The following is a 17821-nucleotide window of genomic DNA, read 5'->3' on the forward strand; positions in this document are numbered from 1 at the left end:
CCGCCTGAGGTGGTAAAAAGCGCGATCCGCAGGTTTCCGGAATCCCATAACTCCCTGTTTTTCGCCTGCTCGTAAACAAAGGCCTTGAATTCTTAAAAGGCGAGCAACTCGAAAAAGAAGTAAAGCCTTTCTTAAAGGAGAACCGCGCGAGAGGATTGAATCGCCCTCCTCTGCGTTCTTGAGTTTGCGGTCGTTCTCGTCTCCCCGTCTCCGTAGCAGCACGGCGGTCAGCGGCGGGTCTGGAACAGGCGCTCAGGTGCAGAGCGGATGAGACTGGACGGAGGGAGGGAGGGATGGAGGGAGGGAGGGAGAGAGAGAGAGAGCGGTTGGTGTTGCTGCGGGGATGGCGAAAGAAGCTTGAGGCCAGATCGATTTGCTACATGTCATTATTCGGCTTCATGGAGGGGCGCGCGATCGATTTGTCGGAGGGGCGTTTCTGTTGCACAAGGACGACTCCCCCGGCGGAAGGCCTGCTGCTGCCTCTCCGCACCCCTGCAGCTCATTAGGCACGTGAGACTAACTGAACCCTTGCATTGACTGCGCCCGTGAAATTGGTGAACTCAGAACTTGGGCTGCCCCTGCCATCTGGAATGGGCGTGGCTGCTATGGATAAAGTTCATGACTTCCGCTCAGGTGGAAATGCAGGAGCCTGATTAAACAGGACAGGGGAACCCGCAGCAGGGATGGGCCTGCGGCAGAGGGGGGGAGGGGCCCGTGACAGGGAGGGGGAGGGGCCTGTGGGAGGGGAGGGGGAGGGCCTGGGCAGCGAGGCAGGCCTGTGGCAGGGGAGGGGAGGGCTGTGTGGGGAGGGAGGAGCCTGTGGTAGGGAGGAGGAGGGGCCTCGGAGAGAAGATCGCTAGGACTCGTCTCCCGCTACCGTGCGGTAACGCGGCGGATGTGCGGCAGCTAGCAGCCACGCGCTGTCACAGGAGCTCATTAGGATGAGATAATCGCACTCTCCTGCAGTCACCAGGGCGATGGTTGTCCGTCTAAGCTCCGCCCACAGGCTCGGCTCCGCCCACTGGCTCGGCCCGGTCGCGGTAGCCTTGAGCGCTCTTGAACCTCTCGGCTCTCCCTCCCGCTAATGAGCCTTTCCCTCCGTGTTCCTCCATCCTTGCTGTCTGTTTTGCTCTCTCGTCTTCCCTCCATCAGCTGGGTTGTCATGGTAATAAGCAGGCGTGTTGGGAATTGGGTCACAGTAGGAGTAAATGGTACCATGCTGGCTTGATTGCCTCCCTCCACATGTAGGGCTACACCCCACACACGCACACGCACACACACAAACACACACACACACACACACACACAAACACACCCCCCCACACACACACACACACAAAAAACACACCCCCCGTCACACACACACACAAACACACCCCCCGCACACACACACACACACACACACACACACACACACCCGCACACACACACACGCACCTCGCACACACACACCCCGCACGCACTCACACACGCACCTCGCACACACACACGCAAAGACGTGCACACACTTTCCAGTTAGGCAGTAGCTGTGGAGCTGAATAACAGCAGGCTTGTGTGGAGCTGGATCCCCTGAACGGTGTGTGTGTGTGTGTGCGCGCGCGTGTGTGTGTATGTGTGTTTGTGCTTGTGTGCGTGTGTGTGTGTGCGCGCATATGAACGTGTGTTTGTGTGTTTGTGTGTGTGTGTGTGTGTGCGTGTGTGCGTATGTGCGTGTGTGCGTGTGTGTGTGTGTGCGCGTGTGTGTGTGTGTGTGTGTGTCTGTGTGTGTCTGTGTGTGTCAGTCTGCAGCCACCAGCGCGGAGCCGCAGTGTAATCGGACGGGGCTCTGGGGGACCGTGTGGACTCCTGTTGTCTGTGTGGGCTGTCTGAAGGATCTCAGGTAGCTCTGCAGCCTCACGAAACCCCCCAGAATGAAGCTCCACAAGACTGCAGCTGCAGACTCATCCACCAAAGTGCAGAAAGCAACACTGAAAAGGCCTTCTGCTTATTGGGGGGGGGGGAGTATTCACTGACATTTCCCTCCACACTCAGCACAAAGGGAAATGCGCATTCCAGGGTTGTTTTATAAGATGTGAACTTGAAAGTGTGTGTGAAAGACAGACAGACTGTGAGAGAGACCTTTACACACTTTTTTTATACTAATACATTTACACACCTTTGCACACATGCTTTTGCACGCTGATCCTTCACACACCTTTACACACAGACACCCATTTACATGCACGTGCCTTCACACACACACCCACTCACAGACCTGTACACACACACACACACACACACACACCTTCACACACACACCCACTCACAGACCTGTACACACACACACACACACACCTTTACACACAGACCCGTACACACACACCTACGCACACACACACACGCACACACACCCCTTCACACACACACAGACCTGCATACACACACTCACACACTTTTACACACAGACCTGTACACATACACACCTTCACACACACACACACACACACACACACGCAATCCTGTATACACATACCTTCACACAAAGACCTGTACCCACACACACCTTCACACACATTCCTGTACACACACACCTTCACACACACAAACAATCCTGTACACACACACACACCTTCACACACACATTCCTGTACACACACACACACACACACACACCTTCACACACACAAACAATCCTGTACACACACAAACACCTTCACACACACATTCCTGTACACACACACACACACACCTTCTCACACACACACACACTCCTGTACACACACACCTTCACACACACATTCCTGTACACACACACACACACACACACACACACACCTTCACACACAAACACTTTTACACACAAACACACGCACCTTCTCACACACACACACGCACGCAGTTTCGGTGCACTGTGGTACACACACACACACACACACAGTTTCGGCGCACTGTGGTACACACGCACTGTGCTAAAGCCCTGTGCCCTGTAGGGCGTTTTTACCACATTGTGATTTCCGTTCCCCTTTCCATGAGCACCTTCTCCCAGTGCAACGCGGCCTCCTTTTTAAAAGGGCGCAGTCGCGCTGCCCGTGCGGCTTTTATCGCGTGGGGACTCCGTCGCGTTCCTGTCCGGTCCGCAGCAGCGCAGTGAGTCTGCAGTGGTTCTCACGGACAGCGTCTCTGGGTGTTTGCGTAGGATTTAGCCGACTTTCGAAAGGATTAAAGAACCCTGGGGCGAGGCGGACAAAAACCAACAGGCGACCTGAGGGCTAGCGCACGGGAGCTAGTTTGAAGTTTGAGGGACGCGGACGCCGTCCGATGAAGGACGGGCCAGCCGCTGCTTTAAGACTGTTCCGCAAATTTACTTTAAAAAACCGACCGACATGGCGGATTCAGACGGGATTAAAATCACAGGAGTAATAGGTAATGATTCCGATGTCAGGACGATCCTTATGTAACTATTCCCATCGGAATAGGGCTTTTAGTGATGGTGGGTTTGCATGATATCTGCCCAAGGAGCGCACGGCTTTTAGCCGCATGATGGCTAGTCAGGGGTGTTCATCCCTTCCTTCAGGTACCACGTTCTGACCTGAGGGCGTACCTGGTACGCCTGTGGTGTGCGGGTTGGACTGGGGGGGGGGGGGGCTGAAGCAAAACGGCCAATCAGTGAAAGTCGCCTGTAGACGTGGCTGTGAACCTGTGAAATTGCGCTCTCTGGACTGTTTTATAGACATCAGCCGTAAAGCTAACGGTCAAACGGCTCAGCAGCCACAGGCCTGTAAAAAGAGTGTGTATAATGCAGGGGTGGCCATTTTGAAATCTGTTGTCTGTATATGTGCCATTACCCTCTTTATCTTACCTCCTTCCTTTCTTTCTTTGGATTTCCTGGCTTCCTGCCATCACACAGGGCCCTGCACTCTCTGTTCCAGCTAGCGACGGTGCTAACTTCCCCCATCACACAGAGCCCTGCGCTCTCTGTTCCAGCTAGCGACGGTGCTAACTTACCCCCATCACTCAGCCCTGCGCTCTCTGTTCCAGCTATAGACCGTGCTAAGTTTCCCCTGCACTCTCTGTTCCAGCTAGCAACGGTGCTAACTTTCCCCATCACACAGAACCCTGCGCTCTCTGTTCCAGCTAGCGACGGTGCTAACTTTCCCCTGCACTCTCTGTTCCAGCTAGCGACAGTGCTAACTTCCCCCATCACACAGAGCCCTGCGCTCTCTGTTCCGGCTAGGAACGGTGCTAACTTTCCCCTGCACTCTCTGTTCCAGCTAGCGACGGTGCTAACTTCCCCCATCACACAGAGCCCTGCGCTCTCTGTTCCGGCTAGGAACGGTGCTAACTTTCCCCTGCACTCTCTGTTCCAGCTAGCGACGGTGCTAACTTTCCCCCATCACACAGAGCCCTGCGCTCTCTGTTCCACCTGGCAAGAGTGCTAACTTTTCCTGAAATTAAGTACTGGTGCTTGTGTTCCCCTTAAAATCGCAACTGATTCTGTCCTTGTGACAGGGTGGGCATTTTGAAATATCAGTTGGACTTTCTTTTCAGATGTAATGAGCATGCCTCACACATCAATTTGATTTCAACTTTGTAGTGAGCAGTCAACGAAACAAATCAAAGGACTGACAGACCGTTCTGAGAGATTGTAACTTTAGCATAGAGAAACATAAGCCTTAATCTTGAACTTTAACACATTTTCAATTTATGCAAATGTCTTAAGCAACGTCCTTCAAATAGCTAAGAAAAAAAACTCAGGATAGGTTGGGGGGGGGGGGCTAGCGATCACAGAGCGATGGGAAGAGGACCATTATTTACAGTAGACAGCGTTTGGTTGTGCACGTTACGCTATTGGAAACGCAGGGCAAGGTAAACAGGTGGTCACCAAAACAAACAGCATCCCAAATAGCCAGGCCTGTATCTAAGGCCTACACAACACAACACATCAGGCCAAAAATGCCCAGAAAAGAGCCGTGGTTTGGCATGGCGACTCACATTGCAGTAGGCTAGCAGGCTAAGAAAACAATGTGCAGGCTGTGCTATTAATTTACAGACTTGATCACTGGGCTAGGAGTTTGCTAGCGACTTTGCTAGGTAACAAGTATTGCTATAGCCAAAAACTGCATCACACTAGTTAGCTAATAGCCTAGTCTCATTACAGTAAATTTCCACCATTACTGTCTTGACACTCTCAAAAGCTAATGTTCTGTCAATATCCCCCCCAGTCTACAACACTGAGACGACAAGCGATGCATAATCACAAAAACTTTCTTATCCATAGTAAGCAATTTCCAAGATCAAAAGGATTCACCCGTGGTCTGGTTTAGAGCTAAAGATCACTCAGCACGCCCTCACCCACCCTACTTTACAGTTTTTGGAGCTATAAAATGATCAGGTGCTTTCACTTTAAGAAACCGGGCATGTGGACTGTAGTCATCCTTGACCGAAATTTCATGAGGCAAGGTAGACTCACTACCTAGTTACTACCTGACCTTAAAAGTTCAACGCCAAAACTAGCTAACGGTTACATCGTTCTGCATCTTCAAGTGATAAAAAATAGACACTTGACATTGGACAACAACATATACAGGCAATCTTTGTATATCAGAAAGGAAGACAATACTAGGCCTACTGCCAAAAAAAACCCCCACAAATAATTAAACGGTTGGGCTCCAAACTAGAAAAAGGGGGAAAAGCAGAAAAGAAAACTAATCATAGCCTCCACAGTGCTGCAGAAGCTGTGGATGCTGGCACTGAGCCCGATTCTGCAACTCTGCTACGTGTGTGTGTGTGTGCTTGTGTGGTGTGTGTGTGCTTGTGTGTTTATGTGTGTGTAGTACAGGTAGTGTGTGTATAGCCACAGCGCTGCAGAAGCTCTGGATGCTGGCACCGAGCCCGATTCTGTAACTATACTCAGCAGAACTGGCGTTTTTCAGAGCAGCTTTTTAATTAAGGCCGTGTGTGTGTGCGCTTGTGTGTGTGTATGTGTGTGTGCGCTTGTGTGTGTGTGTGTGTGTGTGTAGTATAGGTAGTCTGTGTGTTAGTGTGTTAGTGTAGGTAGTGTGTGTGTGTGTGTGTCTGGTATAGGTAGAGTGTGTGTTTGTGTGTGCTTGTGTGTTTGTGTGTGTAGTACAGGTAGTGTGTGTGTTTGTGTGTAGTACAGGTTGTGTGTGTGTGTTTATGTGTTATGTGTGTGTAGTACAGGTAGTGTGTGTGTGTGTGTGTGTGTGTGTGTGTATAGTACAGGTAATGGGTGTGTGTTTGTGTGTGTAGTTTATGTAGTGTGTGTGTGTCTGTGTGTGTGTGGTATAGGTAGTGTGTGTGTTTGTGTCTGCTCGCTCTGTTTGCCAGGTTGTGTGTGTGTTCTCTGTACCGATGCAACACTGTGTGAATGTGACCTGTAAGGAGGAGGGTGACTGTGTAAATTAGATGAGATTTGATCTGTCAAACCCTTTACTCTGTTTGCTTTGCGGTCATTGTCCACTGATCCCAATTATAGTCCTCTGTGAGCGCTTTATTAGCGTCGAGCTGATGGCTAAGATGCTCTCGGGTCATCAGGACGTGTAACGAGGTAATCACCTTTGTCTAAGTCAGCTCTGACCTTGGACGTTAATCCCTCATAATTGAATTTCATTCACTCACCCGTGCATTGATCAACTTCGGGTTTTGCTGTGTTTATAGAGGAGAGATCTTTACGATGATAAACTTTATTTGTAGAGCACCTTTCATGCAAGGAAAGCCTCTCGTGCTTCACAATGGAATGGAAATACGCCGCGTATAGAATGAGATTGAAATGCGTGATAAACCCAGCGAAGGAATAAAAACAATAAAAACCACGAGGGTAAAAATGAAGAAGTCACGTAAAGGTTACGTGAAAGCTCATATTTTTGCGCCAAACCGTTCCGTACATTTGGTGCGTAAACAGAAACGGACGCTACAAGAAGTACAAGAGCTTTGCTTCAGCAGACCTCGAGAGTACTGTTTGACCGAAATTAAAACGAGAAACGCATTTATCGGGAATACATACCGGTGCCGATCCGTTTAGGAGCCCGTGTTTCCACAGGGGGGGGGGGGGGATTTTTTGCAGGTTGCCAACGGCGGTTCTCTTAGTTTCTTCTGGAATGCCCGATGACAGGGCATCGCGGGAAATTTTAACGAGCTGCCGAGAAAAGCAGCCGTTCGCTTTTCCGCCTCAAACTATGACACGAACATGGAGTTAGAAATGCTATCGAGATGAACAGAGGCTACCCTTTTCTTCTAATGCAAAATTTGGCACTAGATGAGCTCTGTTATCGAAGATATTTTATTCTTCTTTTGTATCAATAATTAATACTTTTGACCTGTTTTAATTTAAGCGAGGAAACTTTTGAGACAGCGAGTTTAATATCTTCGTGCAATCGCCCTCGGGAGCTGGCTAGGTTCTGCCCTCGGGTTACTGTGCTGTACGGTTATATCTCCGCATAACTTAAAATGAAAACCATGGCAACCATGTTATTATTCCTCCAAGAATGTTCCTCCTGTTAGATGGCCATCCTAATACTGTTTCGGAACTGGTCCGTTTTTTTTTTTTAAGATGGTGCCCCTGTGTACTGTAGGGGGGCGACATAGCTCAGGAGGTAAGACCGATTGCCTGGCAGTCGGAGGGTTGCCGGTTCAAACCCCGCTCTGGGTGTGTCGAAGTGTCCTTGAGCGTGACACCTAACCCCTAATCTGCTCTGGCGAATGAGAGGCATCAATTGTAAAGCGCTTTGGATAAAAGCGCTATATAAATGCAGTCCATTTACCGTTACCATTTACTGAGATGAACTGGATGGATGCCAAGAGATTGGAGCTTGATCTCGCCGGTCTATAATCCCTAATTTCTGTGGCATCGGCACTCCTGAGATATCTGGCTCCGGGATCTGCCGTTCAGCGCCGCGCTGTGAGGAGCAGCCGATCCTCCTCCCTCACGCTAGCGTTTCATCGCTCAGTAGAGCGCGCGAGTCCGTTCGAGCGGGAGATGGCCGCGTCGGCTCTCCCAGAGGGGCACTTGGACGGAGAACTCAACCCTGAAGCACTTTGACATTGTTGGAATTTGCATTTTGTGAAGTAGAAGGCAGCCTGGGTCTTGTTTCCCTATTTTGTGTTGTATGTCAGTTTTTCTACTGTAAAAGAAACAGGAAGTAGCCGGGCAGGATGGTCAGAGTGGCACCTCTCAATTTTCCACATCCGTCCGGTTACGTTGACTCTCTCTGCCTCTTGTTTTCCTTCCTTGTTGTCCCCCCCCCGCCCCCAAAAGCCCCCAGGCTCTAATCTGGGGTGCTTTCTCAGGTCGCCTAGCGACCGACCGCCCAGGCGCCTGTTTGGATGCGGGCCCGTCACGAGGCAGCGTAGCAGCCCGGGTCACACGTCCCCGTTTGGCAGGGGGTTTGCTGGCGACGGGCCCGCGGGGCTCCGCGTCGCTAATGGCGGTAAGCGAGTACCTGCCGCGGGCCGCGGCGTCGTCTAAAATCCTTAACGCAGGTGACACGCGCTCCTGGCACCGGACCTCAGAGCGAGCGTCCGACCCTGCCAACCCTGCAACTTGCCAAACCCGCCCGCCCCCGCCTCGCCCCGCCAGAACCAGCGCGGCTGATTCCGCAGTTTCGTGGCCGCACCCGTTTTTTTTTTTGGCACACACCGGCGTGAGCGGGCTCGCCTGGGCCGGCCTTCCTTCTGCATTCCGGCCGCCTCAGCTTCCGTTCTTTAAAGGAGTAACGTGGCGGTTGAATGTGGCGCTTGCCAAGTTGTCTTTAGGCAACACCGAAACGAATGTGCTCGTGACGCACGGCGTCGATAAGATCCTCAAACCGGTTGAGAATAGGACGATAAATTTAGAAAAGCGTATTTTTAGACGGCGTATTTTTAAAGAACGGACATGGTAAACGGTAAATGGACTGCATTTATATAGCGCTTCTATCCAAAGCGCTTTACAATTGATGCCTCTCATTCGCCAGAGCAGTTAGGGGTTAGGCGTCTTGCTCAGGGACACTTCGACACGCCCAGGGCGGGGGGATCGAACCGGCAACCCTCTGACTGCCGGACAACCACTCTTACCTCCTGAGCTATGTCGCCCCTGTTGCCCATTATGTAATTTTATATGTAATATTAAATTACATATTTAATACTTTACTCATTGTGTTTCTTCAACGCCTCTTGTGCAAATAGCACATAAAACCGAGAAAGTGTGAAAACCACTCCTTCAAGCGAACAGGCTGTTTGCACAGCCGGGCTATTTACTGAGCCGGTTCAGGTTAAGCGCCGCGCTTCAGGGGTACAATGGCAGCGGCCCCGTTTGGGAGCCGAACCTGCCGCCTCCATGATCGCTAGCGCGGTTCCCTGGCCGTTAGCAGCTATGCTGCTGCTCGGGACTCCTCAGCGCTCCCAGCGTTAGCGCTGCGGGGAACGCTTAGGGGGCCACGTCTGCTAATTGGGATGCGTTGGAGCGCTCCTAAATTCGCCGGTAAGTGAACGCGTGCTCGCGGGCACCTGCTCTGAGAATGGCACTCCGCCCCTGACTGCGGGACTGAGGGCCAGACCTGCTCCCCTGACGGCGTATTTCAGGGGTCTTGCGGTGCTGCTCGTTTTTAGCGCTGAGGCGTGTAGTTTTCTCTAAAACTCTAGTCTAAAAAAAAATGAAGTCAGCGACTAGTGAAGTCAGCATCTACATACAGTGAGCTCCAAAACAAAATTTGGTTTGGTTCTGCACTCCACAATTTTTGTTTTGTTATCAAACAATTCACACGTGGTTAATGTGCAGATTCACAGATTTTATTGAAGATTTTTTTGGATTCACCGTGTGGAAATCACAGTACTTTTTATACACATTACGCCCATTTCTGGGCATCGTAACGTTTGCGACAAATGGCTTCTTGTGTTCCTGACCAGTCATGTGCATTCAATTGCTTCCGTTGATAAATCGCTTCCTTAGTTATTAGAGAGCTCTTTCAGTATCCGGTCCTGATTGTAGTCTCGATTGCCTTTTGAGTTTATTATTAGCTTTCGTCAACACGAGGACCAGAGCTGTGCCAGTGAAAGTCAAGGAAGCCGTTATGAGGCTGAGAAATAAGACTGAAACAGTCAGGGACACAGGCCAAACCTTGGGCTTACCAAAATCAGCTGTTTGGAACATCAGTGAGAAGAAAGGGAGCACTGGTGAGCTCAATAATCACAATCAGGGCCTGGTCGGCCTAGGAGAACCTCCACAGTTGATGAAGAGTTGTCACCATAATGAAGAACAGAACCGGTCAGGCACGCTCTTCATCTGGAGGCAGGCACATGTCATTGGCTACTGCCCACAGAAGCCTCCACGTACAGGGGCTGCACTGCAAGATGCAAGCCGCTAGTTAGCTGCAAAAACAAGATGGCCTGATTTAGTTTGCTAAGAAGTACTTGAAAAGAGTCTGAAAAGAGTTCTGGATGAAGGTCTTGTGGACGGATGGGACAAAGATTGGCTTGTATCAGAGTGGCAAGAGCAAGGTGTGGAGGTCAAAAGGAAATGCCCAAGATGCAAAGCACCCCTCTCGCCTGTGAAACGTGGTGGTGAAGGTTGTTATGGATTTGGGCTTGTGCGGCTGCCACAGTTACTGGCTCATTTGTCTTTATTGATGATTTAACTGCAGGTAGAATAATGTCTTTATCTGCTCATTGGACGGCACTTTATCCTACAGCAGTACAACAGTGAGTCCAAAAATACTGCTAAAGCAACAAAGGAGTTTTTCAAAGCCAAAAAACTGGAAGGTTTTTGACTGGCCAAGTCGTTCATCTGATATGAATCCAACTGAACTTTTGTTTCATAAGCTGAAGGGAAAAAAAAACTTAAGGCAACAAGCCCCTGAAACAAGTAGGAGCGGAAGATGGCTGCAGTGCAGGCCAGGCAAGTCATTTTAATGAACGTAAGGTGGAATTTGGCTGTGCCGTGTCGATCGCGCAGAATGGAAATTGATCTGGCGCTTCTCTACGCGGAAACCTGTGCTGTTGATGCGCAGGCGCTGCTGTTTTAGTGTGCAGTCGTCTTCACCCCTGCAGACGCCTGACCTTTTGCAGTCCCTGCGTTTCTGCAGTTGTGGCTGTTCTCTCCGCGGCACTGGGGATGGATTTCAGTGTCCTCGGTGCCCTGTGGTGGAATATCATTCAGTCCAGTGTTACTAATATCTCTCTCTCTCTCTCTCTGGCCCTCCCCTCTCTCTCTCTCCTTCTTCCCTGCTTCTCTGTCTCTCTCTGTCTCTGCCTGTGCTCGTCTCTCTCTCTTTCTCTCCCTCTCTCCTTCTCCCCCCCTTCTCTGTCCCTTTTTCTGTCCCAGTCTCTCTCTCTCTTCCTCCCTCCTATTTTCTTTGCACCCCCCCCCCCTCAAATAACCATTTCATTCTTTGCTGCCCACTGGCCCTCAGGCTGTGGCAAACCCTTCACTTAGTGGATGTGCTGTGTTTGTGTCTCTCTCTCTTCCTCTCCCCCTCTCTCCTTCTCCCCCCCTTCTCTGTCTCTCTTTCCATCCCAGTCTCTCTCTCTTCCTCCCTCCTATTTTGCTTGCCCCCCCCCCCCCAAATAACTATTTCATTCTTTGCTACCCACCGGCCCTCAGGCTGTGGAAAACTGTCACTTCGTGGATGTGCTGTGTGCGTCTCTCTCTCTTCCTCTCCCTCTCTCTCCTTCTCCCCCACTTCTCTCTCTCTCTCTCTCTCTCTCTCCAGATATATGTTTATTATGCGCAGAAAGAGTAATGCTTTAATTGCCAGTGGCTGGACTCGGACACTTTACAGGCAGCTGTGCTGAATAGTTTTTTTTTAGCGCATTTTGAATCTTATCAGCAGCCAAAGAAAGATGAGTCCTTGTACATGCACTATTGCATGTCCCCTGTCCATAAGAGGCTTATGAGCAACTGGCACCTGGGCCACTGGGCTAGTTTCATTGGCTGAACCACAGTGGCCTAGTTTCATTGGCTGAACCACAATGGGCTAGTTTCATTAGCTGAACCACTGGGCTAGTTTCATGGGCTTGACCTCTGGGCTAGTTTCATTGGCTGAACCACAGTGGGCTAGTTTCATTAGCTGAACCACAATGGGCTAGTTTCATTGGCTGAAGCACAATGGGCTAGTTTCATTAGCTGAACCACTGGGCTAGTTTCATGGGCTTGACCTCTGGGCTAGTTTCATCGGCTGGACCACTGGGCTAGTTTCATCGGCTGAACCACAATAGGTTAGTTTCATTGGCTGATAGCAACGATATTTCTACACATATTTGGGGACTTGTTTAATGTGTTGTGCTTTACATGTGTGCCACATTTTGTGCCATGCTTACTAACTTCATATGCATGCTCTTTACCTACCAAGAGAAATGCGGTTTGCTGTGGACAAATTGTTTTGCAAAAAAATCAGGCAGATCCAATAAGAGAGAATATCCAGAAAAGGTTCATGCTGCTCATTACTCAACAACCTGTGACCTCCATCTGCATCAAATTAACATCTGATTCACTATGGTATTGATACAAGTCAAGTATCTGTGCAACCATCCCAAATAGTTACTGAAAACAGTACAGCAATGTCATTTTATTTATGAAGCATGATGGTTTGACCATCAGGTGAAGATTTTTTATAAGATTTTTTTTTTTTTGAGCGTGCTTTACGCCAACCCTAATCTTCTCTGCTGCTTTTGTTTACATTTACAGACGCTTATTATCTCAGCTGTCTAAGCACAACACCCCCCCCCCCCCCCATTTTGTTTTGCCCCAATTGTACAAATAGAGTAAAAGCTTTAAGCTGAGAAAGTGCTGATTCCATAACGTTAATGGGAAACGTGCCCTTTATTTTACAAGGGATTCATAGGCAACACAAATAATGGTGCTGGAACAATACCGACTAATGAAGAGTTCAGTTGAATGACCTGCAAATGGGCCTCTTCAGCTATATCGGTTTAATGAATGATATTTATTAATGTCATACGGTCATTGGAGTTGTCAAAATATTTGTCTCCATACAATGGAATGGCCCGCTTCATTTACAGAGGGCAGATTCATTGTTGTGTTTGTCGTCAAGCAGTTCTGCATTGCATGACTCAGCCAACGATGCCAAATGATTTCTCTCTCTGTTTAGTTTAGTTTAGTTTAGTTTATTTGACAAAATTAAAACACATGTATCAAAAGACTTGCATGTGAAGAAATTGTCAAGGATAACACGAAAAAAGTCCTGGACTTATTTCCATCGTGGTCCTTGATGTTCCATCAGCCATAGCAAGATAATATCAGGCTTCAAAAGAACAACACAACATACAAAGATTCTTACCACAGTCTAAAATATATAATCATACTATAACTCTTACCACAGTCTAAAATACATAATCATACTATAACTACTGTTTACATCGCATACAATTTACACCCATTTTAATGCACAGTGCTATATAAACAAAATGAGCCTAATATAAATAGTAAGCCAGCCACTTATATGGGGATATTTTCCAAAAGCTTTTCTTTGATCATTGTTTTAAAGGTGAAGGGCCAAAACATGCTCTTTTGCACGATGAATGCGTTAACGGAGTCTTCCTCGTTCAGCCATGACAGCCGCCATGGTCACCAACATGTTTACGCATTGCGTAACTTAAATAGATTGCGCCAACCTGCCGCCAAGTTTCAGGTAGTCTTAAACAAGGCTTCCTGTTTGTGATGTTGGTTTATTGGTAATGAACGATCTTTGTTAATTGGACACATCCTGTATTGCATGTATTGCAAGGATCTATGCCACTGTCCCAAATAGTGAGCACCTTTAACTAGTGCAGTCATATGTCGCATTTTGTTTATTGAACGTGATGTTTTGACCATCGGGCGAGCCTTCGTAAGATATTTTTTTGTAAGAGGGTTACGTCATCGACTGATCTTCTGTTCGTAAATATTTGTCATTTTGGTGCTGACATTTATGTAGGCTCATGTTACTGCACGTGAGTGTGTGCCAGACAGTTGAGTCGCTGGTTCCCTGGTGGTGTAGCTGGGCGTGGCTGCCCACGCACGGCAGGTGCATCGGGAGTCGTACGTAGGCTATTATTTTTCAGTTTAACGGTGCGAAAGCGTCGCGGTCGTTTTGTGGATATTCTCCTCTGTGCTCCTCTGAGTATCCAAGGAATGCTTCGGTGAGATTTTCATTTCAGTAATGGTCCCTGGTCAGTGATGTCATTGTAAGTGGTTTACACAAAATCCAGTGTAGCAGAAATTCCAACATGGCGGCTGTAGTACTCAAATACTGCGTATAAAAATGTTCAATGCGAGGAAGGGCATATGTATCCCAACTTCCTCTCATCTGCCCTTGTCACTATGCTTAAACTTTTGTAATGTACCAAATATGTGTCTACCAGTGACCATTGGCCTGAGTTAGTGTTTACAGATCTGCTATGTTTGGTGAGTTTTTCAGAAACTATGTGGATTTTATGGCTGCGTTGGAAGTCGTAATAAAAATAAACTATTCTGTAAAATTGCACTACGCACCTTTGTTGCTTGGCCCCCCTAAATAACCATTTACTGGCCCGCAGGCTGTGGCTAGCCATCACATACTCTCTCTCAAAAGGATTTATATTTTCTCCCTATAGTTGCATTTGTAGAAATCCAGGAATGATGTTTCTCACTTTAGTAATACATTCAGATTTCCTCGTATTTGTCACAGTGTAGGATTTCTCCTACGTTGCTCCTCTGTCTCTGTCTTGGGTCTTTTGTTAATCGTGGTTTTTTTGTGTCTGCCCTTGTGACACTAGGCGAGCATTTTATGCACAAAATGTACTTTTGCAGCCATGAAAAAAAACGCTATGGACGGCGTGTAGCACAGTGGGTAAGGAACTGGGCTTGTAACCGAAAGGTCGCAGGTTCGATTCTCGGGTAGGACACTGCCGTTGTACCCTTGAGCAAGGTACTTAACTGAAATTGCTTCAGTATATATCCAGCTGTATAAATGGATACAATGTAAAATGCTATGTAAAAGTTGTCTAAGTCGCTCTGGATAAGAGCGTCTGCTAAATGCCTGTAATGTAATGCTATGTATAATGATTGGCTCGTGTAGTCTTGTGATTTGGAAGTTAAGGTTTGTTTTGAAGTTGGTGAACTGCCATTGCGGATCTCGATTCAGAAATTCATTTTAATCTTTCTTGTGAACAGACTCTCCTGGCACATGGCACGTTGGCTGTTGAAAGCAGGCTCTACGAGCGAATAAGCATGAACAACATGCAACTGTTTGTTTTCTGGTCATCCTGATAGAAGTCTGCATACAGTAGCTTGAGCTAACATCATGCCTGCCCTTACTGTGTTTAGCTGCTTAAATCGCTAACAGAAGTGAAGCTAAGCAATTTGGTTAACGTCAGCTGGTTGGCTAACATTCGGGGGAGAACATTAGTGAGTAACTTCAACCCATCTGGATTATTGGCCATTGAAAGCTGGATCTACGATTAAATAAACAGGAATAAGAACAACAGTTGTGTTGTCTGGATGTCTTGACCGGGCACATTCATTTAGCTCAGCTGGCTGTGCCTGGTTATTAATCTTGTTGCACCATAGGGGAATCCTGTTCAATGGGGTGGGATGATCAATGATTCATTTTGTCCGTTTATTGGGAGATGTGCGCCAGCACTTCATTTTCTTCTCTCTTGATTAACGTTAGCCCTCCATCATTTAACTCAGACTGCTTAACACAAATCGAGGGTCATATTGTGACGTGAGAGATGCAGTTTGTGTGCTAAATTTAACATGTTACATTTGGTGCCTCATACTTTTGGAAGATTAGAATTTTAGTATTTTTTAAATTTAACTGCCAGGGCCCAGTTCTGACAGTATTGACGGTATACAGCAGTAAAGTGAATGTGAATGTGAGAAGGCCAGCCTAACATGCTCTCTCCCTCCCTTCTCTCTCTCTCTCTCCCTCCCTCCCTCTCTCTATCTCTCTCTCCCTCTTTCTCCTTCTCTTCTCCTCTCTCTCTCTCTCTCTTCTCCTCCTTTTCTCTCTCTCTCTCTCTCGGGCTCCATGGCCGCGGCGGCGCTGCGGGGCGGGGAGTGGTCGTGCGGCCGCTGCACCTTCCTGAACGCGGCGCGGGTGCCGCGCTGCTCCATGTGCGAGGCCCCGCGGCAGAAGCCCGACCTGAACCACATCCTGCGCCTGAGCGGCGCGGAGGAGCAGGGCTGGGCCTGCCCCCGCTGCACCCTCAGCAACCCGCAGGGCTCCGGGGCCTGCTCCGCCTGCGGCTTCAGCCCCGCCCCCAACGGCCCGCTCCTGCCCAGCGCCTCCGCGCCCGCGCCCGGCCCCGCCCCCCTCGGCCCCGCCCCCGCCCCGCCCCCCGTACCCTCGGCCCCGCCCCCGGAGCCCTGCAGGCAGCAGCCCAGGGAGGAGCCGTCGCCGCCACCGCCGCCGGCGCGCAAGGCGGACAGCAACGGGGAGACGGCCCCCCCTGAGCAGCAGCAGCAGCAGCGGCCCGGCTGGGCCTGCCCCCGCTGCACCCTCCACAACACGTCCGTGGCCCTCTCCTGCTCCGCCTGCGGGGGGCCCCGCAAGCTCTCCCTGCCCAAAATCCCCCCGGAGGCGCTGGTGGTGCCCGAGGTCCACACGCCGACCGCCGCCTTCCCCGTCCCGGCCCAAAGCGCGGGGCCCGTCCCGTTCCTGATCGACCTGACCGAGGACTCGCCTCCCCCCCCCGCCCCCCCGGAGCCCCAGGAGCCCCCGCACTGCGGCCCCCTCCCCTCCCTGCAGAACAACCCCGTGCCTCGCAGCCGCCGCGAAGTCCCGCCCACCGGCAGGCCTTCCAACCCCTCCCCCGGCTCCGCCCCCGCCCCGCCCCCGGCTCCGCCCCGCCGCCGCCCCCCCGGCCCAAGCCCCGGCACGCCCAGCCCCAGCCGCAGGAGCCCCCTTACCCCGGCAAGCGGCTGAGCACGCTGGAGGAGGAGCCGCTCCCCCCCCCGGCCCCGACCCCGACCCCCTGCTGGAAGTGCCCCGCCTGCTCCCAGCCCGGCCCGTCCGGCTCCGCCCCCTGCCCGTCCTGCCGCCCCTCCTCGTCCCGCGGCGACCTCATCGACCTGGCGGGGGAGTCGGTGCGCTTCACGCCGGCCGGCCCGTCCAGCCCGGACTTCAGCGCCTGGTCCTGCTCGCAGTGCACCCTCCGGAACCCCACCGCCGCGGCCGAGTGCAGCGCCTGCGGCTCGTCCAAGCTCCGCGGCTTCCAGGAGCAGCCGTCCTGCTGCCCCCGCTGCGGGGGCCCCGCGTCGGGCGGGCCCTGCTCCTGCGCGGGGGGGGGCGCCGGCAGGGGCCCGCCGCCGCGGAAGCAGCTGGCCTGGGTCTTCCCCTCGCCGCCGCCCCCCGCGGAGGAGAAGGGGACCCACTGGCCCTGCCCGGCCTGCACGCTGCTGAACGACCTGCAGGCGGCGCACTGCGCGGCCTGCCACACCCCGCAGAGGTACCTCACCCTGCGCAGGGGCGCCAAGCCGCTGAAGAGGCGCGAGAGCATGCACGTGGAAGCCCGTCGCCGTAACGACGAGGGCGAGGCCACCGAGCTCTGGGAGAACATCGCCGGCTTCTGCCGAGAGGTACTGAGCACTGTGTGTCACTGAACACTCACTTAACACTGTACACCCGGCACCCTGACGCTCACTGTATAACGCTGAACACTCACTTAACACTGTACACCCGGCGCCCAGACGCTCACTGTATAACACTGAACACTCACTTAACACTGTACACCCGGCACCCTGACGCTCACTGTATAACGCTGAACACTCACTTAACACTGTACACCCGGCGCCCAGACGCTCACTGTATAACACTGAACACTCACTTAACACTGTACACCTGGCGCCCAGATGCTCACTGTATAA

The 17821-nt window shown here is 50.9% G+C and overlaps 1 protein-coding gene across 1 annotated transcript in view; it reads left to right on the forward strand.

Annotated features, from left to right (window-relative positions):
• The first annotated feature begins 15979 nt into the window (after window positions 1-15979).
• LOC135244165 (calpain-15-like) overlaps window positions 15980-17821 on the forward strand; it is a 33302-nt gene continuing 31460 nt past the window's right edge. Inside the window, 2 exon segments of the mRNA XM_064316408.1 lie at window positions 15980-16800; window positions 16803-17533. Of these exon segments, the coding sequence (XP_064172478.1) occupies window positions 15984-16800; window positions 16803-17533 (1548 nt within the window). The 5' untranslated portion in view covers window positions 15980-15983.

The sequence above is a fragment of the Anguilla rostrata genome, chromosome 17 (genome assembly GCF_018555375.3).
Source record: "Anguilla rostrata isolate EN2019 chromosome 17, ASM1855537v3, whole genome shotgun sequence".
In the NCBI taxonomy this organism is placed as follows: domain Eukaryota; kingdom Metazoa; phylum Chordata; class Actinopteri; order Anguilliformes; family Anguillidae; genus Anguilla; species Anguilla rostrata.